This window comes from Vespa mandarinia, chromosome 2, assembly GCF_050613455.1.
Source record: "Vespa mandarinia isolate Hongniang chromosome 2, ASM5061345v1, whole genome shotgun sequence".
NCBI classification, from domain to species: domain Eukaryota; kingdom Metazoa; phylum Arthropoda; class Insecta; order Hymenoptera; family Vespidae; genus Vespa; species Vespa mandarinia.
In genome coordinates, this window is record NC_140811.1 from 4,692,501 (window position 1) to 4,717,976 (window position 25,476).

The 25,476-nt window shown below is 31.7% G+C and overlaps 2 protein-coding genes across 12 annotated transcripts in view; one reads left to right on the forward strand and one right to left on the reverse strand.

Annotated features, from left to right (window-relative positions):
* The window catches only part of slo (calcium-activated potassium channel slo), an 83,737-nt gene extending 62,894 nt beyond the window's left edge, over window positions 1-20,843 (forward strand). For 4 of the 11 annotated variants that reach the window (XM_085664785.1, XM_085664783.1, XM_035861607.2 and 1 more), the window contains 13 exons: window positions 3,370-3,390; window positions 6,150-6,212; window positions 7,873-7,905; window positions 8,106-8,238; window positions 8,365-8,424; window positions 8,517-8,913; window positions 9,000-9,183; window positions 9,432-9,527; window positions 9,700-9,836; window positions 9,919-10,031; window positions 10,191-10,352; window positions 11,251-11,344; window positions 11,561-20,843. In XM_085664785.1, the coding sequence (XP_085520911.1) occupies window positions 3,370-3,390; window positions 6,150-6,212; window positions 7,873-7,905; window positions 8,106-8,238; window positions 8,365-8,424; window positions 8,517-8,913; window positions 9,000-9,183; window positions 9,432-9,527; window positions 9,700-9,836; window positions 9,919-10,031; window positions 10,191-10,352; window positions 11,251-11,344; window positions 11,561-11,641 (1,574 nt within the window). In that variant the 3' untranslated portion in view covers window positions 11,642-20,843. Of the gene's footprint in view, window positions 1-3,369; window positions 3,391-6,149; window positions 6,213-7,872; window positions 7,906-8,105; window positions 8,239-8,364; window positions 8,425-8,516; window positions 8,914-8,999; window positions 9,184-9,431; window positions 9,528-9,699; window positions 9,837-9,918; window positions 10,032-10,190; window positions 10,353-10,541; window positions 10,586-11,250; window positions 11,345-11,560 lie in introns of all 11 variants that reach the window. The other 7 variants (XM_035861623.2, XM_035861598.2, XM_085664782.1 and 4 more) reach the window with 6 other exon arrangements.
* A 289-nt stretch (window positions 20,844-21,132) lies between these two features.
* Window positions 21,133-23,039, reverse strand: LOC118439777 (uncharacterized). The gene is made up of 2 exons (XM_035861871.2): window positions 21,862-23,039; window positions 21,133-21,720 (listed from the first exon to the last, which is right to left on the reverse strand). The coding sequence occupies exons 1-2, from the start codon at window positions 22,710-22,712 to the stop codon at window positions 21,312-21,314; spliced, it is 1,260 nt and encodes a 419-aa protein (XP_035717764.1). The 5' UTR covers window positions 22,713-23,039; the 3' UTR covers window positions 21,133-21,311.
* Window positions 23,040-25,476: the final 2,437 nt, after the last annotated feature.

Consider the following 25,476-nt stretch of genomic DNA (forward strand, 5'->3'; position numbering starts at 1 on the left):
TCGACGGATGGTAGTAACGTCTCGCTAATATACGATGACTCGTGGATTCGTTTAAACTAACAGAAATAAAATGAAATTAACCTTTTATTAAATAGTGACACTCATTTCTGTTGTTACGCCATTCTCCATTTATCTCTCTATAACTCTTTTGAATCATCTCTGACAATTAATACTTTATTTGATATTTTATTAATAATTATAAATCAGTATGAAAATAGTTTTATCGACAAATCGCTTATATATATATAATTAAAAACAATCAACTTAGAGTCAAGATACTTGAGAATAAAAGTTAAAAAAAATAATTGTAATAATACAAAGGGGATTAAATTAAATAAAATGAATATAAAATGAAAGAAAAAAAAAAAAAAAAGAAAAGTGAAAATGTTTAATCCATGAGTCAACGTATTTTATATTAAATCAAATTACGATCAAATAGATTTATGCTATTGGAATCGAAAGATAATTTTTCTTTTTAATAACACAACTATATATATATATATATATATATATATTTATTTATTTATTTTATTTATACTTCATTTTCTCTCTTTCTCTTGATATCCTTCGATTCGAATGGTAATTCTTAGAAAAAGTAATACCATAAAAAGTAATATCACATAAATGTAATCTAACGATCGTTGTCATTCAACTACCGATTTCGATCGACGATTTCACAAAAGTCAGAGTAGTTTGTTTCATAGGCGTTAAGGAAACGACGGAAAAGTACGAAACGATGGAACGAGTAAACAATCAACTCAACTCGACCTTTCCATTATGCAGATTAATTCGTTCATTAAGGCTTACTTCTCGCGAATGATCTCTCTCTCTCTCTGTCTCTCTCTCTCTATTTATCTCTCTCTCTCTCTCTCTCTCTCTCTCTCTCTCTCTCTCTTTCTCTTTCTTCATCGTTTCTAATTTATAAGCGACGAAACGGTCAACAAAGGAATAAGATGCTAACATGTGATCAACACGAGGAATGATTAGCACAGCGAAGTGAAATGGCCTTGTAAAGTATTAGATCAACTAGAAAAAAAAAAGAAATAGAAGAAAAGAATACAAATTGATTAAAGAAAAAAGGAAAAAGAAAAAGAAAAAAAAAGAAAAACGAATTGATATTTCGAGCGAAGTTCAACAAAATTATTTCTACTCGTTCCTTCGTTATGCTAATTTATTCACTTATCCAATCTCTATTATTATACTCTTTCAGTATAGCAACAATATGAGAAACGATAAGTGTAGAATACAGTTTAGTGTTTTTTGAGCCCTGTATTGGTGTGATGCTATATTAATTTTTTTGCCATCGAGATTATTATTATTATTATTATTATTATTATTATTATTATTATTATTATTATTATTGTTATTATTTTTATTACTATTATACATCGATGTGTATACTTTTCTATATAAATGTAGTTCTTATAATGGTTTGTAAGTGTTTTAAAATGGTTAATTGTTGTGAAGTGGATCGTAAAATTTCATCGATATACAATATTAATACATATTATACATACATAAGTATATGTACGTATATATATACACACGTGTACGGATTTATATAGATTATTAGTGTATCCGGTCCGCATTGAATCGTTTTGATGTTTATAATTATTACTATTCGACGTGTGCTTAGAATATATACACCTATATATACATATATACATATATATGTATATATATATATATATATATATATATATTTAGATCAGTTAGTTATTTATTCGTATCTATTTCCGTTAATTCTTTTGTATCTTTCTTTTTCTCTTTATCTATATCCATATTTATATATATATATATGTGTATATATATATATGTCTGTATCTGTCTTTCTCTCTTATTCCTTAATAATGACAACGACCGTTAACAAAGGCCCGAATTTATTATTATTATTATTATTATTATTATTTTTTGTTTTCTCTTAGTTCTTGTGGCATTTAATCGCTATTAATTAAGCAATATAATCATTGATCTCTAAAAGAGCTCGAGATATACTTATATCTATATGAATTGCTTTCGACATTTTACAGAACGCTCTTCGAACGAAAGATCTTTTTTTTTTTCTCTTGATTCCCTTAGATCTTTGTCGTATGTGTTAACATTAATTATTGTGTTATTAAATGTGTGTTACATTCTCTATTCGCTGCATTATATACTATACTATATACATAGTCACGTAGTAATTTTTTGGATTTGTCTATCGTAAATTTGGTGTACATACATACTCAATGGAATCTTTTAATGAATCAATAGTAATTTTCCAGTGATTTTGAAGATGTTTTACGCGATATGCGAGTGTTCTGTAAGAGCGCAATATAATAGAATAATAATCGATTAGTAAGAGAATTGCCTTTTAATAATTCGTTAACGTTGGTGTATGTATTATCAAAAGTTACAATACTTTTTCGTGATTTTCTGGTTTTATTTTTTCTCTCTCTCTCTCTCTCTCTCTCTCTCTCTCTCTCTCTCTCTCTCTCTCTCTCTCTCTAAATAATCCAAAATTAAATATCGTCGAAGAAGAAATTTAGAAAAAAGGACAAAATTAGATTTCCCAAATTTTTACGTGGCCAACGTTAATGTTCGAAGGGGGGAAGAGATCGAAGAAAAAATGACGGAATACAATGAATTTGAAAGAAAAAGGAAAAAAAAAATATAAACAAGAGAGAAAAGAAAAGGAAAAAAAATTCAAGGAAAAGAAAAAGGATGGAAATGAAAGTAAAAAATAAAATTGCAAAAAAGACAAATGACATAAGAGAAAGTGGGAGAAAAATGTGAGGGAAATTTGAACCGAGAGCTTTGTTATCCTCGTGTCGTTTAAAATCCATTCGAAAGCAGGAAAGTACGTGTAATACATACAATACATAACTACGTATAGCCGATACAAGTGTTCCCTCGTACTAGGTGTGTAAACATACGTGATCTATCTGTACGTCTGATCGCACGAAGTACTCGCAAAGACTCACTGATACATACATACGTACAATCCATCGCTTTCACAATACATTTGTTCGTAAAAGTCCATCTCTCACCTGTTACCATTTACTAGAGATCGTAACCGTTCAAAACAAAACAAAATAAAAAGAAAAAAAAAAAAAAAAAGAAAATACGAAGAAAAAGAACAAAAATTAAAAGCGTATAAGCATTAATATAAAATGAAATTATTAATCATTCATTTTGTTTTCTTCGCTTTTGTTTTGATCTGATTTTACGAACTCTCTTCTCTCATCGTAAAAACGAAATCCATAGAAGAAACACACAAAGAATAATTCCTATATTAGGAAACAATAATAAGCAGTGATCATTATTCTAACTCTTCGCATCTGTATCTGTTCAAAAACTCTCTTCTCGTCCTCCAATCTACCCGCATAGGTGAAGACTTCTCGTACCCAAGTAAGTCCAATCGTCAGCGGGAGTATATTTAATATTTAAATATATATTTATACTTATTTGTATATATATATATATATATGTATATGTATATAAATATATATATATATATACACATAGACATACATAGATATTTTAAATATATAATAATCACAGAGCGCGAGTGTACGACGAGAAATATTACTATTAACTAACGCAGCACAATTGATTTAGAAAAGTAGGCTAAAACAAGGCTAATCACGAAGTAAGATTGAGCAATGCTGTAATCATATTGCTGAATCTAAGGTTCCATATTTTACACGTTTATCGGGGGATGTTTTATCGTCAAAAATAAGATAATAATAATAATAATAATAATAATAATAATAATAATAATAATAATAATAATAATAATAATAATAATAATATTAATAATCAAAAATGTACAAATTTCAAAAGGAAACACGAACAAAATGTTGAATTTTGTAGAGTAACAAACGGAAAAAATTATTTCCAATCCGATAAGCGTATGAATTGGAATTAACACGCGCGCAATACTTAGCACACAACGTATCAAAGAGTATTTCATTATTATGACTCGTAAGTGAAGATAACGCGCTCGACGTACGTACATACGTAGGCACGTCATGGCAAAAAAAAAGAAAAAAAAAAAAATAAGGAGAACGAAATAAGAAGAAAAAAAATTTATAATATAATAATATCGTAGATAAATTAATTAATTAAAAAAAAAAAAAAAAGAAAAGAAAAAAGAGATAAAGGAAAGAATAAAAAATAAAAACGATCAAGTTAATAGAAAAAAAAAAAAAAAAAAAAAAAGTAAAAATAAAAACAAAGAAAAAGGGAAAATAATTATAATTCGCCACTCGACTTCGACGACGAGAGTTTTGCGGCAACCCCGACGGCTAAAACGACTCTTCTTTTTCTCCTTTGATTCCGCTTCTCACATAATACAAACTATTTCTGTCTGTCTGTCCATCCGTCCAACAGTCTCTTTCTCTTTTTCTCTTTCTCTCTCTCTCTCTCTCCCTCTCTTTTTCTTTCCCTTCGTGTGTGTGCGTATACTTTTCAAGCACTCTTTTCAAAGATTTTACCAACCCCTCTCTCTCTTTCTCTCTCTCTCTCTCTCTCTCTCTCTTTCTCTCTCTTTCTCTCTCTTTCTATCTCTTTATTCTCTTTTTCTCTCTCACATACACAGAATTTTTGCTCGAATGTCTACTTTTCTGCACGTCAATTCCTCCCTTGGGTGCATAAAAAGGTCTTGCACTTTATAACGGGAACGTGTGCACTGTGATGACAAGGAAGAGGAGTAGGAGGAGGAATAAGGGAAAAAAAGAGCCTCAAAAAAAAAAATAAATGATATAGAAAATTCAACGCAAAAAAAAAATATATACATATGAACGAAATCCTTCGATGCATGCTCGTTGAATGGATATAATAAACGGGGATATTAATAATAAATAAATAATGAAAATTGCGGAAAGTCGTTTGTAATTTTTTTCTCGAGAAAAAAAAGAAATGTCTAAGCGAGGAGAGAAATATTAAGTGATCAAAAAAAAAAAAGAAATAAATAAATAATTAAATGAATGTAATAAAAAGGAAAAGGAAAGGACGAAAAAACGAAAGCGGATTCCGAATTAAGGAAAAAGAAAAAAAAAAAAAAGAAAAAAAGAAAAAGAAAAATGGAAAAATAACCGTGGAACATCTTCGTTGTCTATTTTTAGAAAAGAAAATTTTATTTCGCATGCGAGCATAAAAGGCAAACACTTGACGATACCTAGCTTGCCAGCCAATGCATGCTAGAAGTGATATCATAATGCACAGTGCACAGCTTGTGAGCGCATTTGAGAAATATGTTGGTATAACATGGACGATTTAGATTTGTTTAATCTCCTTCTGTCTACGTCTATCTTTCTCATTCTCCTTTTTTATAACTTGTCCTCCGCTCTATTTATCTATTTATCCATCTCTCTCTCTCTCTCTCTCCCTCTCTCCCTCTTTCTCTTTCTCTTTCTCTTTCACCCTTTCTCTCTCTCTCTCGCTCTCTCTTTCTCTTTCACCCTTTCTCTCTCTCTCTCGCTCTCTCTTTTTCTCGCTGTCTCTCTCTCTCTCTCTCTCTCTCTCTCTCTCTCAAATTAACTCCACTATGCATCTTCACGAATCTTTGCATAATTAATACAATAGAAACTTTCCTCTGCGATTGAGAAAGAGATTTATATGAATTTCTCTGGCTCGTCCTTGTTGATGCGAACTGTTTTTGGTAAAATAGTTTATCCAAGTTATAATTACCCAACTATGTATGTATGTTCGTTTTCGTAAATCGTATGTATTATTACAATAATAATAGTAGTAACAAACTAATAGTAGTGGTAGTAATTGTAGTAGCAGTAGTAGTAGTAGTTGTAATAGTAGTAGTAGTAGTAATAGCAGTAGTAGTAGTAATAGTATTAATAGTAGTAGTGACGTAGAAATTAGTTGCAACTTCGATGGAAAACTCAATTAAATATCATACTAAAAAGAAAAGAAAAAAGAAAGAAAGAAAGAAAAAAACCATAACATTCAATCGATCTTAAATCAGTATTATTGTACATATATTTATACTATCTATTGTCGATCATACGGGAATGAAAAGTGAGTTTTCGAACGAAATAGAGGAAAGTTTGCAAGCACAGTCACCGATGTATTTAGCGATTAGTTCTAGAGTAGCAAGTTTAGGCGTTAGTTAATTAGTTAGCGTAGCTAACATGTGTAGTGGTTTGTTGCAGACGACCACCATCCTCCCCCCACATTCACTCCGCCAGAACTGCCCAAGATGGTTCACGTGAGAGGTACAGTTACACCTCAATCAAATCCATGCTACAGTCTCGCAAACTGCCTTTCCGAACGTCAACGAGCGCGAAAAAAAAAGAAAAGAAAAAAAAAAGAAAAATAATTATCAATATAATAAAATAACGAGAAGCATGATGTCAAGAAAAATATTATCTATATTTCTCTCTATCTATCTATCTATCTATCTATCTATCTATCTATCTATCTATCTATCTATCTATTTATATATCTAACTTTCTCACTTTCTGAAAGAAAACGAAAGTAAAAAGAAAAAAAAAGATATTAACAAAGGAGATGTACGAGAATCGCTTTTTTTTAATTTTTAATTGCTCTGCCTAAATAATAATTAATTTGACGATATCGTAACAATGATGTGTGCGGCTTCTTGCAAAATAAAAGATCGTCGATCGAACGAATAACGTTACGTAATTGTGCTTAAGAGCTTTCCTTAAGGTATGATATTCTTTTTTTTTTTTTTTTTTTTATGTATATATATATATATTATTTTTCTTCTCTTCATATTCGAAACGACTAATTCAAACACAACAAAATATTTTTCATTATCAATGAGATCAATCGCAATCGATACACGAACCGACTGACACTGAATGATACAACAAGAATTTTAGTGAGGAAATATTAATTTTTATCTCTCGATTTTTTTCTTTTTTATTTACTTTTATTCTTTTTTTTTTTTGAAATTATTTTTTCTTTCCTTCTTCTTTTTTTTTTTTTTTTTTTTTTAATTTCTTTTTTCAATATTCTTGATGCATGGAAGCGCTTCGTGTCGTAGACTCGTCGTCGTGTATTATTTCTTCATTATTTCCTCTTAAGCTATCGACGAATGCATTTGTTAAAAACTATGGAAGATTTACTTACTTATACATACATATTATAAACGTACGTATATTAATATTACTATTATTATTGATTATTATTATATATTCGCATATATTACATGTATGTGCGCTTCTTTTGTTCTTGCCGCAGTACGCTCGAAATTATTAAACATTCGATGTTTCTCACACGGAAAAAGGACGTGGATACACGTCGAACTTTGATAATCGCTCGCTGCGATAAAGAAACGTGCGTCTTCTCTTATACGCAATCTTGAAAAAATACGAATATTGAGAATGAAAGGAAGAAATCAAAAAAAGAAATAAATAGAAAATTATATATAAATTGTAGAAGAAGACGTACGTGTAATTACTACGCTGCTTCGTAAATATTTAAATACATAAATGTCAGGCTTCGAGCATTGGCCGTACTATTTATTTTTGTTGATTTTCTGGCACGTGCTAAAAACTATATAAATTACATGTCTAGGCTGAGTTATGCGCGCCTGTAAGCATGGGGCTCCGTAGGATTTTATCCATCGCTCAGTAATAACGGGGGGGGGTGTTAGTTCGCGAACAACGTGATACTCGTGTAATTATAGTGTCTCATTAATGCTGGTTATTTGTTTTGTTAAAAAAAAAAAAATAAAAAAAAACAAAAAAAATAAAAAAAAAAATCAGAAATATAAAAAAATCTATTCCTCTAAATTTTGTCAATCGAAAAAATATTTTATGTATATGTCACCGGCATTAATGTGGCCCATCATCGATCACGGTTAGATCATTGATCATGAAAAAATTAATAGTATCTTATATATTTTAGGTGAGATCAATCGTGAACGAGAAGATCCGAACGGTGAGTCTTTTTATTTTTATCTTTATAAATAGATCCTATTCTCTCTCTCTCTCTCACTCTCTTTCTCACTCTCTCTCTCTCTCTCTCTCTCTCTTTCTTGAAATTTGTACAATTTCAAATATATATCGTACGATTTTTAGTTTCGATCATTTAAAGATGTTTATACTTAATAGAAATATCTAATGTTTAATCTATTATAGCAATGAGGAATCATCGAAATTCTGTTGGAATGACAATGATGAATTCGACGAAGCAAGTCAACAAAGTGAAACCGAATGTGAATCGAGCGACGAATGACAGTTTGTCGAGTCCCAATCAGCCTTATAATCAGAGGTATTGACTTAGAGTCAATTCTATCTATTTTTTTTTTTTGGTTTTTTTTTTTTATAGGACAAATTTCCTTCATCTTTATTAGAAATATTCATATTATTATTAACGGTTTGTTTTATTGATTTTCAGATCGCAAGAAGAATCCGCATATGCTGGCTACCATCTTGCCTATGAAGTGAAGAAACTAATGTACGATATTATTAATTAAACGAAATAGAAACTGTGGTAATAATAAATTTGTATCAGCTTATTAATTTTTGTTGTGTTCTTTCTTTTTTTAGGCCAACGAGTAGAGCCTCGGGTGGCACAAACGTAAACAACAACGGTGGTCTTCAAGTTGGCATCGCCGACGATCAGGCAAAGGATTTTGACTTTGAGAAAACCGAAATGAAATACGACTCAACGGGCATGTTCCACTGGAGTCCATCCCGTAATCTCGAAGACTGTATATTAGATCGTAATCAGGCGGCTATGACGGTTCTAAATGGACACGTTGTTGTTTGCCTGTTTGCCGATCCCGACTCGCCTCTTATCGGGTTGAGAAACCTTGTTATGCCATTACGAGCTTCCAATTTCCATTACCACGAGCTTAAACACGTAGTAATAGTTGGGTCTGTGGACTACATCCGCCGCGAATGGAAAATGTTGCAGAACCTACCAAAAATATCGGTGTTGAACGTAAGCCAATATAAAATAGAATTTGATTACTCGGTAATTCTAAATTAATTAAGATTATATACTGAAAATAAATTAATTTTTTAAAGGGTTCACCGTTGAGTAGAGCTGATCTGCGAGCAGTCAACGTGAATCTATGCGACATGTGTTGCATCCTGTCGGCAAAAGTGCCTAGCAACGATGACCCCACCCTCGCCGACAAGGAAGCCATCCTCGCATCCCTTAATATAAAGGCCATGACGTTCGACGATACGATCGGAGTGTTAAGTCAAGGTAAGCTCTCCGAGCTTAGAATTAGATCTACGGGTTATACGTTACGTTATCTCGTTAACACGTTGAAAAACATCGATATTTTCCAATGGTACGATTTTAGAAAACTCGTTTAAAAGCTTTGCTTATAAAACTTAATTTGGATCGTATCAACGTGTTAATTACGTGATATATATATGTATACTTGCTCGTCTGTTTCTCGTTTGGATGTGTCCATGATGATATTATTAAACCATGAGTGAAAATTCCAGCGAATAATGAGCAAGGTAATTTGACCACAGTTGGCAGCCCGATCGTACTACAGCGACGAGGATCCGTTTACGGGGCAAACGTGCCAATGATCACAGGTATGAATAAATAAAGACAATAATAAAATAATAACGATGCAATTCAAATGATTTATATCTTTTCAGTATGCCACAACTTGAAAAGAAAAAAAAAAAAAGAACAAGTATAATCTAGACCATTGTGTTGAAATATTAAAGTTTTTAATGATAACGATATATCTCATATTTATAGAACTCGTAAACGACAGCAATGTTCAGTTCCTTGATCAGGATGATGACGATGACCCAGACACGGAACTCTACCTCACACAACCGTTCGCATGTGGTACCGCTTTTGCCGTGAGCGTATTAGATTCGCTCATGTCGACGGTAAATAAATAAATTGAATTGTTTCAAGGATCTTTACTTTGAAAATTATTTATACGATAGTATCCTTTTATAAATATTACAGACGTACTTCAATCAAAACGCGCTAACTTTGATTCGTTCTCTGATAACCGGTGGAGCTACGCCCGAATTGGAATTAATTTTGGCAGAAGGTGCCGGTTTAAGAGGGGGTTACAGGTGAAAAATTATTTTTCACACAACACCTGTGTGTTAAAAACACAACTTTCTTTTCTCTTATATCATTTCATTGTTATATATATATTATCCTTAGAATTTTATTCACCGATAACATATCCATGCAATAATGACAATATTTTGGATTGAATTTTTTTTTAGCACCGCGGACAGTTTAGCCAATAGAGATCGATGTCGAGTTGGTCAAATCGCATTGTATGATGGGCCATTGGCTCAGTATGGCGAAGGAGGCAAGTACGGTGACCTCTTTGTCGCAGCATTAAAATCGTATGGAATGCTGTGCATTGGTCTGTACAGGTACAGGTACCGGAATTTTTTCCCTCTCTCGATGGTATTTATTGGATAATATATGTATTCTGGCTTACAATGATCTTTCTGATTGCTGCCATATTATATATTATTATATATCGCTACCAAAGTCTATGATAATTTTTATCGTATATCATTCTTGTAATAATTACTTCCGTGATTCTTTCATTTTCTGTCGCACAGTTTTGCATTTTCCGTTTTTGCGTCACGAGAACGAAACAATGATCGTGAGTTTTTTCATCCAAAAAATACCTATCATTTTTTATTGTCATCTATTTGTTTAGCATTTAGTTTAATGTTGCAAACTAAAACAGCTTAGTTTAGTTATTTAACATTTTAGTTTAGTTTTATTTTTCAATTTTGTTTTTAGTTTTAACGTTTTATTTAATCTATTATATTTCTAATAATCTTTCAATAATTTCATTCTTCCTCGAGATTTCACTTTTCTACTTCAAAATTTCATTTTATTTACATACGCTTAACAATTAAACTTCCTAGCTAATTGTACATACACTACGCTTAGTCTATTTCATAGAATCTTAGCTATTCTTAATTTATCTTAGCGTAGCTTCTTTTTTTTTTATTATTATTATTATCATTATTATTTTCTTTTTAATTTCATTTCTATTCCATAATATTTATCTTAATTCGATTTAAAGATAGATTATCTAGCTTCTCCAAGTAGATTGCTCTTTATTTCCCGTAACTTGAGTTTTAACACTTTGTTTTATTAAATTCAACGTAGTTATATTGTTAGAAACTCGATAAAACGTGTCGTGAAGTTTATTTACATTTAGCTTAGCTTACGTGTGAGTGTGTTTTTATGAGTGTATGTCGTTGGATTATGAGTACAAGATCAATGGAGACTTACGAATGAACGTATTTTTTTTAGGTTTCGAGATACAAGTTCATCGTGCGATGCTTCGTCAAAGAGATACGTCATTACAAATCCACCGGATGACTTCACACTTTTGCCCACAGATCAGGTATTAAAGAAATAATTTCTAAAATATTACGTAATAATTTATAAATCAATAATTCGTAACATTTCTTTGATATCCTTCAAAAATAATTGCACTTATCGTTTCTATATGTACTTATATTTTTATTGATCATTGAATTAATCATTTTTAACGTTATATTAAATTTCTAAGATAAAATCGTTGTCGAAAATCTCTAATTGAATTAATTGAAATTTTCAGGTTTTCGTGCTGATGCAGTTCGATCCAGGACTGGAGTACAGGCCCAGCAGAGGTGCCCGTGGCAAAGACGACGCCTCCTGACTGTTGCTGTGTAGCGCCCTCACCGACGGACCTTACTCCTACATCTAATTCACGCGTCGAAGGTCATCATGCCGCCCATCATTCCTGAACTCATCCCGTCTTCTTCGTCGTTCGAGAAAGGAGATGAAATATCACGCGTCCATCATCGAGCCTACGCGAGCCCCGTCCATAGAAAAACCAAGCAAGCGAGCAAGCAAGTGAACAAAAAAGAAAAACAAAAAAAGAAAGAAAGAAATTATAAAAACGTCCGTTCTTCCCGTTTAAGTCAACGTTATCAGGATTATCAGCCAGCCACGCGAATCCTACCTTTTTTCTCTATCTCTTCTTTATCTCGTTCTTTTTCTCAATTTATCTATTTGTTTATATATATTTTTTATATTTCTCTATCTCCCTTTCTCTTTCTTTCTCCCTCTCTCTCTCTCTCTTTCTCTCTCTCTCTCTTTCTATCTGTCTCTCTTTTTCTTTTTTATTTTGTCACAATCTTATATATCCCTCACAGAACTTCCACGTTTCCCTTTTCGATAATATTGCAAATATTGTGTAATAAACGCGTGATCGTGAAAACAAAAAGGTCAAAAGAACGGACGAAAGTTTGTAGTACGAAGGAGAGGATTGAGTGGATGGAAAATGGTGGAAGAATAACAAGTGGATAGGAAAATGAAAATCAAGATGAAGAGGAGAAGAAAATAAAAAAAAAAAAATTCAAAATAAAAAGGAGAATTGGGAAATGTTGGTAGTGGCATGGTGAAACATGGTCCGAGGGTAGCTACACGTGGTGCTCTCAAGAATCAATCAAAGTTGTCCTTTCTGCAGCTATAGGACAATTATTAACGCAAGGACTGATTGGCTTATCGCGGAGATAAAATGTGTGATCGAGTCACCCCCTCCCCTTGCCCCTTATACACATAAGAAAGCTCAAGAGAGGAGCGTATATGTATAATAATTTAAGATGCAGGAAAGCGAACAAACAACAACAACAACAAAAACAACGGGAGAAAAGAGAAGCTACAGAGAATAGGTGGGAGGATTGACGTTTCACCGACTCGCGGAGCCTTCCCCGACGTACTGTAAGATGATTCCCAGTGAACTCAAAAAAAAAAAAAAAAAAAGAAAAAGAAAAAAAATTACAAAGAATAACGCGACGAAGCAACACTTAAAAAAGAAGACGAAGTGAAAGAAGCAGAAGAAGAAGAAGAAGAAGAAGAAGAAGAAGAAATAGAAGAAGAAGATGAAAAAAGAAATAAAGAAAACAAAAAACATAAGAACAGATAAAAAATCAACGCCTCCGTGTAATTCATTCGGAATTATTTAATTATCGTAGGATTAAAGAGACGAGAAACGAGAATTGTTTTGTTTGTAAGAAAAAGTATAAAGAGATGGAAGAGAAAGAAGAAGACGAAAAAAAATGAGAAAAGGAAGGAAAAGATGGTGCGACGAGGAAGAGTCGAAAGCGATTCGTCGAGACTAATTAAAATAGTAATTAATTGTCCTACGTTCGCCTCACCTCTTTCTTTTTCTCTCTCGTTTTCTCTCTCTCTTTCTCTCCCTCTCTTTCTTTCTTTCTCTCTCTCTCTCTCTCTCTTTCTCTTTCTCTTTCTCTCCATTTTTCCCTCTCGTCCCTGCAAACCTGACTCTTTTCATACCTCGACGTAAGAAAGAAAAAAAAAAAAAAAAGAAAATGGAAACGCAAAACTTGAAGACGTAAACAAAAGACAAATAGAATAAATAAGCGAAGAGATAAAAATATAAAAATGATATTATTATTATAAAAGCAAAAAGACAAATGATTTCAATTGATAGGAGGTGCATCGAAGAAGAGGCCAAATCGAGAAGAGATAAAGATAAGAAAATGAAAGAAAGATAAAAGATAGAGAAAATCGGCGACAAAGGTGAAAAATGAAAAAGAGATATAAAAAAACAATAAAAAAAAAAAAAGAAAAAAAAGAAATACAAAAAGACAAAAATAAATCCAGAGAGAAGTGAGTATCGAAAGGATAGAAAGGAGACACAGCTTGATGAGTGCGTGTAGAGAGAAGAAAATCGTAGTGTGCCCTGGACTACTACGTACACATTAAAAAAGAAAAAAAAAACGACAAAAAAAAAACAAAAAAAAAACAACAAAGAAAATACAAAAAAAAATTACCAAAAAAAGACAAAAAAACTACAAAAAAAAGAAAAATAAAATAACAAAAACGTTGTAACCTTTACCTCGTGTGTCTTGCTTTACACAAACAAATACGAAAGGAACAATACAAATTTTCAATCTCGAGCACTTTGTACAGGTTTTACACATACGCACGCACACGCACATCGTATCGGTGCAAAAGAATATGAAAGAAATGAGATGGAAGAAGATAAAGATAACGGAAGAAATATAAAAACAAGAGGAAAAAAATAAAAAGAAAGAAAGAGGGAAGTAGAAGAGAAAAGAAGAGAAAAAGAAGGAGAATAAGAAGAAGAAGAGGAAGAAGAAGAAGAAGAAACGTATACAACTGTGTTTTTTGAAATAATTTTTTTGTAAGTACGTACGTACTTACGTACATACGTACGTATCATGTAGCTTACCGGTTCTCTCTACGATGACTACCACTACGATCGAAAAAACTTTGGGACGTCGAGGAGCAGCCCCCAAACCCCCTCCTAATCTTAACAATGACGTCGAACGTCATCGAAAGAGTTAAGAGTCGCGCGTCATCTATGTATGTGTGTGCGTGTCTTTTCTTGCATAAAAAAGAAAGAACTCTGATCTCTCCCGTTCGTTTCATTTGAGAGTTATCATTGTATGATGAAGAAACATTTTGTGTGCGTGTGCGTGTATGTGCGTGCGTACACGCATGTGTGTGTGTGTGTGTGTGTGTGTGTGTGTGCATAAATATACATATACATATATATACAAATCCATTTTATATATATATATATACATATATATATACAGAGGCAAGTACGTGTACATATACGTTCATATATGTACGTTTTCTTGTATATCTCTTGAAGAAAAACAAAAATCACAACAAAAAAATAACGAAAAACGTTCGTAGTCGCTCGCATTTCCATCCTTGAGCTATTTCGGCCTGCATTCACCGTCTTCTTCTTTTCTTCATATGTAACTTTCATGCGATTCCTTTCTCTCTCTCACTCTCTCTCTCTCTTTCTCTCTCTCTTTCTTTCTTTCTCTCTCTCTCTCTCTCGCTCTCTCTATCTCTATCTCTTTCTCACTCTCTCTATCTCTATCTTTCTCTATCTAACTATCTATCTATCATTATCTGTCTCTCTTCGTCTTTTTCTTTCTCTAACTGATAAATTAATTTTAATTTTTTTTCTTTTTTGTATATATGTACGAATAAGAGATAATAGGGTGCTATTCATTCGTGAACATCCCAAAGCCTAAAGACACTTTATAAAACGTTAGGATATGCGACGAAATAAAGGGGGGACTCTTTTGCAATGGCACGAGTTTAAGAGAATAAAGAGATAGTAAGAAAGTAAGAGAGATGTAATCTAATCCAAGAGATATAAACGTTGGACGTTAAACACACACACACACACACACACACGCACACAAAGATACACGTGCAAATGTATAAAGTGTACGTGTTAAAATTAAGATTCATCGAAATGTTGAGGGGGAAAAAAATGTTAGATAGGACAAAGGAAAAAGAAAAATCAAAAAAAAAGAAAAAAGGAAAAGAAAAAAAAGAAAAAAAAGGAAAAAAAATAAAAGAAAGAACAAGAAAAGACAAGAAAAGAGATATGATTTGAACGAGGCCAATCATACTTTTACGTATACACAAAACAAATGTACACACATAAATACGCGACGTGAAGTAAATCGATTATATATAGGTATTATATGCACATATATATGTACACATAGTATTCTCTCTCTCTCTCTCTCTCTCTCTCTCTCTCTCTCTCTCTCTCTCTCTCTCTCTCTCTCTCTCTCTCTCTCTCTTTTATATATTTTTGTGAAACTCACCTATGTATAAAACAAAAGTAAAAAGATAAAAAAAAAAAAGAAAAGAAATGAAAAAGAAAAACAAGAAGAAAAATGCAAGAAAATATGAAAACATAACGGACGTACATATATATATACACATATGCGGAAGGATATAAATATACATACCTACATATAACGGATAAACTTGTGAACAGGTATTGTACTTTCTCTTTCTCTCTCTCTCTCTCTCTGTCTCTCTCTCTCTTATTCATTCGTTCATTCATTCATTAATTCATTCGTTCATTCATTCGTTCGTTCACTCGTTCGTTAATTCATTCGTTCGTTCATTCATTCGTTCATTTATTCATTCGTTCATTCATTCATTCGTTCGTTCATTCATTCGTTCGTTCGTTCGTTCATTCATACATTCGTCGTTCGTTTGTTCTTTCATTCATTAATATATTCTTTCGATCTCCGATAATGCGTATATGGGTACGTGTTACATGCACGTAAGCATACACACACACATAAACGGGGAAGTAAAAAGGCTCACGGTACTTATTTACGTCCCATCGTGAAGCCCGACGACGGCGCGACTCTCTAATCGTGTTTCTTCTTCGTGTCCGGCACGTAATGCGTGTATGTGTGTGCGTAGTAAGTCCACGTGGCTGGAGACCGAGGGTAGAAGCGGATGAAAATCAAAATATAAAGAGAAGGATTAAAATGAAAAAATTTAATTTAATAAAATTTATAAAAGAAATTTCGTTGAATTTTCACGCGTACGTAAATTTCATCGATTTTTTATCTTCTTTCTTTTTTTCTTCTCATCTACTTCATACCCTCGATTTTCTCGCTAAGAAGGAAAAACAGAACGTGCGGTGTTAATTAGCCTAGGACACAGAGAGCGATAAAAAAAGATCTACTAGAAAGAGAAACTAATTTAAAAAAGAAAAAATATTAAAAAAAAAACAAAAAAAAAAAAATATACAAATCGTAAAAATAAAAGCGAAGAAGAAGAAGAAAAAGAAGAAGAAGAAGAAAAAGAAAAAGAAGAAGAAGAAGAATAAATGCGTAATAAAAAAAAAAAAGGGAAAGCTGAAGGTATCGAGCTAAACGGGTAGATAATGATATAGACGTATCGTGTCTCGTGTGTGTTTGTAATAATGTGATTAAGAAAAAAAAAAAGGAGATATAAAAAAAGGGGAAAAAATAATATTAAAAAATAGTAATCGCCACCGCTACCGCCGCCGCCGCCGCCGCCGCCGCCGCCGCCGCCGTTGCGCTGTGCCGCTAATTAACTTGCTGTTTGGAGTACCTATTCATCTGCACTGTTCACTGCCACTGCAGTTCGTATTTTAATTCGTTGTACATAAACGTTTCTGTGTGTACAGCTCGATTTCGAAGTGACGGGGAAAAGTCTCGAAGCTTATGAAGTTGAACGTTAATGATGATGATGATGATGATGATTATGATGATGATTATGATGATGATTATGATTATAATTATGATTATGATTATGAATATGATAATGATGAGAAAAAGAAGAGGTAATAGGATGTATATATACATAAAAAAAAAAAAATATGTGCAAACGATCGATGGGCACCTGGCATCTAAAATGAAAGACGAAAATTTTCGAGGTAGAATTTTGGAAAATTTGTATGTGTCCTCTCTGTCTGTCAATCTGTACATACGTACGTGTGTCTGTCTGTCTGTCTGTCCGTCTGTCCGTCTGTCTGTCTGTCTGTCTGTCTGTCTGTCTGTCCGTCTGTCCGTCTGTCCGTCTGTCTGTCTGTCTGTTTGTCTGTCTCTTTCCACTCGAAGGATCTTCTTTTAATTTCTTATGCAGGATCTGTGAACGAGCGCGACGGGACGAGAGAAAAATGAAAAGATAAGAATAGAAATAATCGTACGTCCCTTATTTTCGTTATTATTTAAATACCAAACGATGAATGAGATATATTTTAATTGAGAAGATGAACGTAATATAATTTCCACAAAGAAAAAATGTGGAAATGTGGAAATGTGGAATGGGCCGAAGGGCACGTCGTCTAGAAAAATATGTCAAGTTGATTCATAAGAATAAGCATCGTTATAATTAAGAAATTTATTACGATAAAATGGTACTTATTTATGACTTAACCCATCGAAAAATAAAAATTCTTGTTAAAAAAAAAATATATCGTTTTTATTAGATTGATACATAAATAAGTATCATTTCTTTGTAATAAACTCTTCTTGACTTATTTATGAATCGATTTAATTTATATAAAAGGGAGACTGAATTTTTTCTTTGCATCGAATCGGAATTAGATTTCTTTCTAACGATATTCTAACGATTTTCTAACGATAGGAATATATATATATATATATTTTTTTTTTCCTTTCTTTTCCTTTTTGTACAAAACTTATCATCGTAAATTGCCAATTAAATTTCGTTAATTGATAAAAAAGAATAATTGAAAAAGAAAAAGAAGAAAAAAAAAAAAGAATACATTTGAATCTTCGAAAGAGTCTCTCTTTTCTCGTCAATCTAAGAAGAAGAAAAAGAAAAAAAAGGGAATAAGAATAAGAAGTTAAAGTTTCATGAAATGTAAATCTTATTAACGAAAGCCCGTCTTCGGTGCTCGTCCCTTCGCGCATTATATACAGACACATTCGTGTCATGTGATTCGTGTCATGATCGGTGCTCTGTCATGTGTTGTGACATTCTTGTTCGAGCAAAAAAGACTCGAAAAAGAAGATGAAAAAATGATGAAAAAGAGAAAAAGGAAAAAAGTATTGATGAGAAAAAGTAATGAACGAAAGTGTACGAAATCGATACGATGAAAGATACGATAAAAACGACAAATCGATGAAGAAACAAATATACAAGATAAAAATCAATCAAACAAAAGAAAAAAAACAGGAATACAAAATAAGAAAAAAAAAAAGAAAGAGAAAAAAAGACGAAACGAAATAAAATAAAAACAAAACAAGAAACTCGTTGGAGCCTTGCGTAGGAATCTCGTTTAGAACGAATCGGTCGACGATTTGCGTCCTGTCGCGACGGAGCCAAGGAAAGCTTCGTTCGTGATCGATTTTCAAATCGAGAGACAGTTCGATGTTCGTTCGCTTTCGATTAAAAAAAAAAAAAAAAAAAAAAAGAAAACAACTTTTTTATCCTTTCGTCGAGTTCCTTTTTTTAAAACCCAGGATGCGTACGCACAAAATGGAGAGAGAAAGAAGGATTTTTCAAGAATCGTGATCGTCCAGCATATTTGTTCTCGATCCCATTAACGTCGACGTTTCATTTTTCATTCATTAAAACGAATTGCTTTTTTTTTCTTTTCTTTTCTTTTCTTTTCTTCTTTTCTTTCTTTCTCACTTTCTTTCACGCTATTTACTAGTTCCCTAATAAAAATCTCTGTGTCTTTTATCTATTAAGATTCTTCTTGTCGTTCTGTTAGAAGGTATAAAAAAAGAAAAAAAAAAAAAAAAAGAAAAAAGAAAAAAAGAAAAAAAATAAGAAGAAGAGGAAAAAAAGGAAAAAAAGGAAAAAAAAAGAAAGAAAAAGAAAGAAAGAAAAAAAAAAAGAAGAACGTCGACAATCATGGGAGATCGAGCTACAAGTTTTAAAAGAGAGCGGCTAAGCGTCGGCCCTGGCTGGTTCCTCGCGAGGAAGTAAAAGCGTCGTGTACTCTCCTTAATAATTAAATCATGCACCGACTCGATCGATACATACCGTGTAATCTAATTCGCCTTGAGTGACACACGGCGTATATTTTGTTGCGTGCATGTGGAACGTGTACGTGTATAAACGAAATATAAATATTGATAGGTATATAAATAATAAACATAAATATACATACATATATATATATATATATATATATATACATATATGTATGTATGTATGTATGTATACATTAACATATATATATAATCATGTATATATACATACATACATATATATATATACATATAAATATATATATATATGTATATATACATATATATAAAGAGCATAAAGATATAAATAATGTGTGTGTATATACGTATAATGTGCGTGCGCATGACGTGTGTATGTACGTGCGATTGTATTCTCGCGTTAATCCCTTTACCTTCGCCACGTCGAACGACACCTTTGCGTTTGATTATGGCATGGAAAGAAACTGTGGTGTGGAATAAAAAAAGAAAAGGAAAAGGGGAGAGAGAAAGATAGAGAGAGAGAGAGAGAGAGACAGAGAGAGAGAGAGAGAGAGAGAGAGAGAGAGAGAGAGAGAAATTTAAAATGTCGTTCGGTGTTGCATGAAGAACATTCGAAGGGAATTTCGGTGGTCCGTGTAATTAATTAATGAATAACGCTAAGGATCGTCGTGGATAATTAAACATAATAATTTCTATTCATGAAGTTATATACGGGTGTACTTCATTATCAACGCACTCTGACTCTTCCGTGCCACGAAATAACGCACGGGTAATAACGTTCTCAAAGTGATCTAGATAAAGGGATCACCTTCTGTGTGTGACGAAGGCTTACGTAAAAAAAAAGAAAAAAAAAAAAGAAAACAACAAAAAAGAAAAAAAAAGAATAAAATAAAATTTAACAAAAGAGAAAAATATGAGAGAAGAGATAAAGAAGATGGAGAAATAAAAAACGACGAGGAAGATGAAAAGATTGAAGAGTAAAACGAATAGCTCAATGAAAATGAAAGATCTATATGGACATATAAAATCGAAAAGATTTCAACAGGTGTATGTATATGTGTATGTGTACGTGTAAATGTATACACATACATATGTATATATTTATGTATATATATATATATATGTGTGTGTGTATATATATATGTATATATATATATATATATATATATATATATATATATATATATAGATAGATAAAAGGATTACGTTTGTGTACGAAGGGAAGAAGGGATTCAGGCGCGCCGAGTGTGTACGCCCACCTTCGATGCCTCATTGAACCTCATCTAATGCTTTTTTATCTGTACATTTACAATTTGTGTACCAATGAGGAACGTTGTTTAATCATGTTGTTGATGTTATTGTTAAAGAATGAGATTCAATATTGTACATAACTATATATTCATTATAATTGACGATATAAATAATTATATACATAAAAGGTATGAAATTACAAGAGTCCCATTATGCCTCACGTTTCGGTGTGCGATATTCACATCAGAGTTTGTAATAAAAGAGAACGGATGCCCTATCTCGAGCGTGTCCCGAATAGGGTTATACCGTTCACACGATCGATAATTATTGTTTTTTTTTTTGAACGTGCGATACCATCATCAAATTTGAGATGAGATTTTTATTTTACATAAAATTCTTATATCCTTCCTTCTTTAAAAATATTTCTTTGCAGAATACAAAGAGGATGTTTATCATTCGAAAAATAATTCGTAATATTATATCTAGGTGAGTATAATTTTTATCGAGTAATAATAAAATAAATAAAATTATTAGTTAAAATTGTGATTTATTAGAATTTTCGATTTATTCGGACATTTTTATTAAATCGATCGAATTAATACATCCAATTCGATTCAAATAATATCTTTATCGAAGGCACAAACAAATAAACAATTATTTTTTTTAAATTCTTACTTTTTACAATATTTTAAATATTTTAATTGTACAGATTAATTCAAATAGAAATCCAATGTTGGATTACGTGTAATACTACAGATCGACTTTTTTGTTAAACTAAAAAAATAAAGAAATTTAATCGATCAAACGATCATATAACTCGAACAAACCCTCGAGCATTCTGGTCCGATATTTCGGAACATTCTCAAATTGTCCACAAATAAGAGGTGTCCTATCGTTGTAGAGAATATTTTCGAGAAGTTCAGGTTCCTCGCTGAAGTACTTGCTGGCCGCACCAGGATCCAAGAGCATGATTGGTGTATTCAAGATACCATGAATAATGCACATAATACGTAAATCCTCAATCGACGATATAAACTCGATCCATGGAAAGATCATTGATATGTCCAGATGTGCTTCTTTCAATGCTTCTGTCATTGAATCATAATAGATTTTTAATAAGGTCTCACAATGTTTATCTCGTAATTCTCGGCTAGTCGTGAATTGAAAGAAACATAATATATCATGCGCTGGTGGATTGTACCTAAAGATATAAAATAATATTACAAAAGATATACCACAATGTAATCTTGAAAAAAAAAAAGGAAAAAAAAAGAAAGAAAAATTAAATATTCAATTTTGTCATTTTTCTTATTAATTCACGATAAATGACAAGTAAACTCACCTGGCTAATTGAAAATCTATCAGACAACACTCGATTGGTTTCTTATCTTTGTCATACTTAAATAGTATATTATTTGCCCATAGATCGCCATGACACAAGACGTTCTTATGCTTAGACGAGGGTGATAATTTATCCATATGACTTGCCGATAGATCGATGAGTTTTTCCTTTAAAACTTCCTTCTGATCTTCGTTCAAATTTGGTATGATCTCGATCATGGAAACGGTACCCTTAACAGCAGCATCGAACATGGCCTTACTTTTACCATCCTTTTGAGACCAAAGTGTTTCTTGCATGCAATGAGAGAATTCATCGTGTAAATTCTTTTTATATTGTTCCTCGAAAATAAATGACTTTGCATGGAACCTAGCAAGTGTCTTCATCAAGACCTGACAATGTTCAAAATCAAATGGTTCAAATTTGTCGGTCATAATGAATCCACTATACGCCATGTCTTCCAATACAATTACGTCATTTTCCAAACCCAAAAAACACTCTGGTATATATTTTTGTTCAGGACCATTCAAAACTTCAGGAAATACTCTGGTATAAAGTTCGACTTCTTTCTTGAAGGTACCATATTGTTGAATGAATTTATATTGTGGGCTAGTGATAGGCGGTGGTATCTTCGTAAAGAAATTCAAATCTTTCGTTTCCAATGGTGTCATCGGACGTGCGACCGTAGCTTTCAGTTTAAAATATTGACCCATGTAACCATTGACACCGTCTATAGGTACTAACTCGTAATCGATCAAAGAGAAATCCTCCATGCAATCTCGATGAAGTTTCTTTCTTACCACCTCGAAACATTCTTCGTCCTTTAAGATTCTTTGATTCTCTAGATCACGCATTTTGTTCTGTCCCCGAAAAAATTTTTCTTCTTCTTCTTCTTCTTCTTCTTCTTCTTGGTTTTTTTTTTCTTTTTTTTTTTTTCTTTCCTTTTTCGAAACTATTTTTCTTGACTTTTTGAGGGATTATGAAGAAAAAAAAAATTGAAAAAGAACAAAAGAAAAACGAAATAATCACGGAATTTACGAATCGAGTAACGTATAAAAACCCGTTTCAAATGTTTATAATGATTAACTTTTAAAAACGAACGATATTCCTATATACGCAGGTGAACGTTCACACTTTGGTCCGAACGACGCCTACGAAGGAATATGTCGGCCCGTTCAAGATCAAGACACCTTTATATGCCTATTCTCATCATCACGTGAGCATCCGAGACAATAAATAATAGCGCGTGCACGTGTCGAGTTATTTCCTCCTTATTGCCTCTGATTGAAGTTAATATTAGAAGCGTTGCACGAGACACGTCCTGCATAACCCGTGTAAAACGTAACAACGTTACAATAGTCGACAAATTGTAACGTGCTTAAAATAAAATCCTACAGGCATATTTTTCTTATCTCAAGCGAGACTCTTTAAAAAGTAATAAAAGAAGGTGATATTTATTCAAATGAAAAATTTATTTATCGACAAACAAATTTACGAGGGTTTAAAAAATTATTCACGTGTCAGCATTGTAAAACATTTACATCCCAAATGATTTTTTTAAATCTTTCTGTAAGGAAATAAAACGAAAAAAAAAAAAATACGCGTAAAAGTATTTTTTATGTTTACAGTTCGACATTCATTTTTTATGTTCATTATATCCGTGTAACATCGTTCTATTTATTACGTTTCAAGATATATTTCAGGATGATTAATCGAATAATTGTAATATAATTATAATCAATATTTTTTATTTATCACTACTTCAGTATAATCGTCGTCGTGATTGATAATATTTATGTACCGATGTAAGACGGGTTGTCATCTAATTTGGGTCACTCGATATACTCACGATTATATTATTCGAAATTATTAACCTATTTAAGATCAATGAATAAGAAATAGATCAATGATAGAATTAGATCTGTCGAAGCATCAACGAAAGTGCGAAGCGTTTACAAATAAAGTTGAATGAATGAGATAAAGAAATATCTTATACTCATCATCCTTCCCTTATTTACATCTTGTAATTCAAACAACCCCATTTGTGATTTATTTTTAGTGAATATTTATGATTGTCTATTAACGTTGTTAACGACAATAATTTAAACGTGTGCGAAGTCAGAGAATCGTTTGATCTATCAGCTGGATCATTTATAAATGTAGAAATGGTTGAGATTAATAATTGATAATACAAAACAAAAGAGAAAAATCTACGAAACATATAACTAAATTTGATCAACGATTATCGTATTTAAATGTCAAATTACATGAAAAAAAAAAAAAAATTATATTATTATATAATTCTGTAAATATAAATGCATCATAAATCTAAAAATTCTCAAGGACACGAGAGTACCTTCACGATCGTTGCCTAAAGAAAAGGTCGGATTAATAAAGATCATTTCTGTCCAGAGATCTATCACTGGATCCGACTAACAAAGACTAACTAGCAATGTCAAACGGAAGATTGCTAGTATTCATCCAGTGAGAAATCTAGGAATTGAATGTTCAATGAAAGAAAATTGTGTTAAAATTCAGTAAAAATTTGTTTAATCCATCGTCATTTACATAACACCATTTATAAATAAAATACTCTTGTATTTTTTTATATCCATCGATCTAACGAATATTATATTTGGTTTTTCAACAACAAATATTCCTAATTACAGATGACATACATATGCTAAAATGCGTTGATCTATATTTTATCTAATTGTCATATCTAAGACGCAAAAACATTTTTAAAAGAGATTTCAAACAAATTAACGATGCCTCACTCACATACTTACATACTTATATGTATTTTTTATATATACACTAGATCATATATTTAGAAACATATGTATGTACGTGTGTGTGTGTGTGTGTGTGTGTGTGTGTGTGTGTGTGTGCATAGATTAAAATGAACTGACTTAGATAGCACTATATAATACACATCTTCTTTTTCCCTAACATACTGATCAAGCGTATTGTAAAAAGCTTACCATGCATTCCAAAGAAGAATTATGATTTATAAGCATCGATATTCTATTCAAGGAGACGTCGTACATATTATAAAATTCTAAATGTTTTGAAATATTTATAAATAAACGTGAAATATCTAATTCTTAATTACCAAATACACGCGTAATCTAAATTAAATTTATTATTAGATAAATTTAAAACGCTTAAAATAATGAGTTATTTCTTTTTTTTTTTTTTTTTTTTTTTTTTTTTCTTTTATTTGGACTGACTTTATAATGCTTAAAGCTACTTAATATCAATGATTGGAATTAATCGATGATCATCGATAATTAAGAAGTTAATTAACATTATCTGTTGTTATCTCCTTCGATAGAAAAGTTCAAGCTTAGTTTATAGAAACATTAGTTATATATATATATATATTAGATTTTATAAACATGTTTTCATATAAATATTGTTATTATTAATAATCTGTTACAAAATGACTTACAAAATGACTTACACAAACACATCGCTGATTTGTATTGATGAATATCTCTCATCCTAAATTTATTTAACCCTTTAAATATTTTCTTTTACGATTAATATATATTTAAAATCAATACCTTCTGCTTTATTTTATTTTACTTTTAACATAGATATGTCTAACAATAT

Excerpts from the sequence above, each read along its gene's own strand:
- LOC118439777 (XM_035861871.2), bottom strand. The coding sequence starts at position 22,712 with ATGCGTGATCTAGAGAATCAAAGAATCTTAAAGGACGAAGAATGTTTC. Across the intron at positions 21,721-21,861 it reads ATAGATTTTCAATTAGCCAG|GTACAATCCACCAGCGCATG; the intron begins GTGAGTTTACTT and ends TTATATCTTTAG.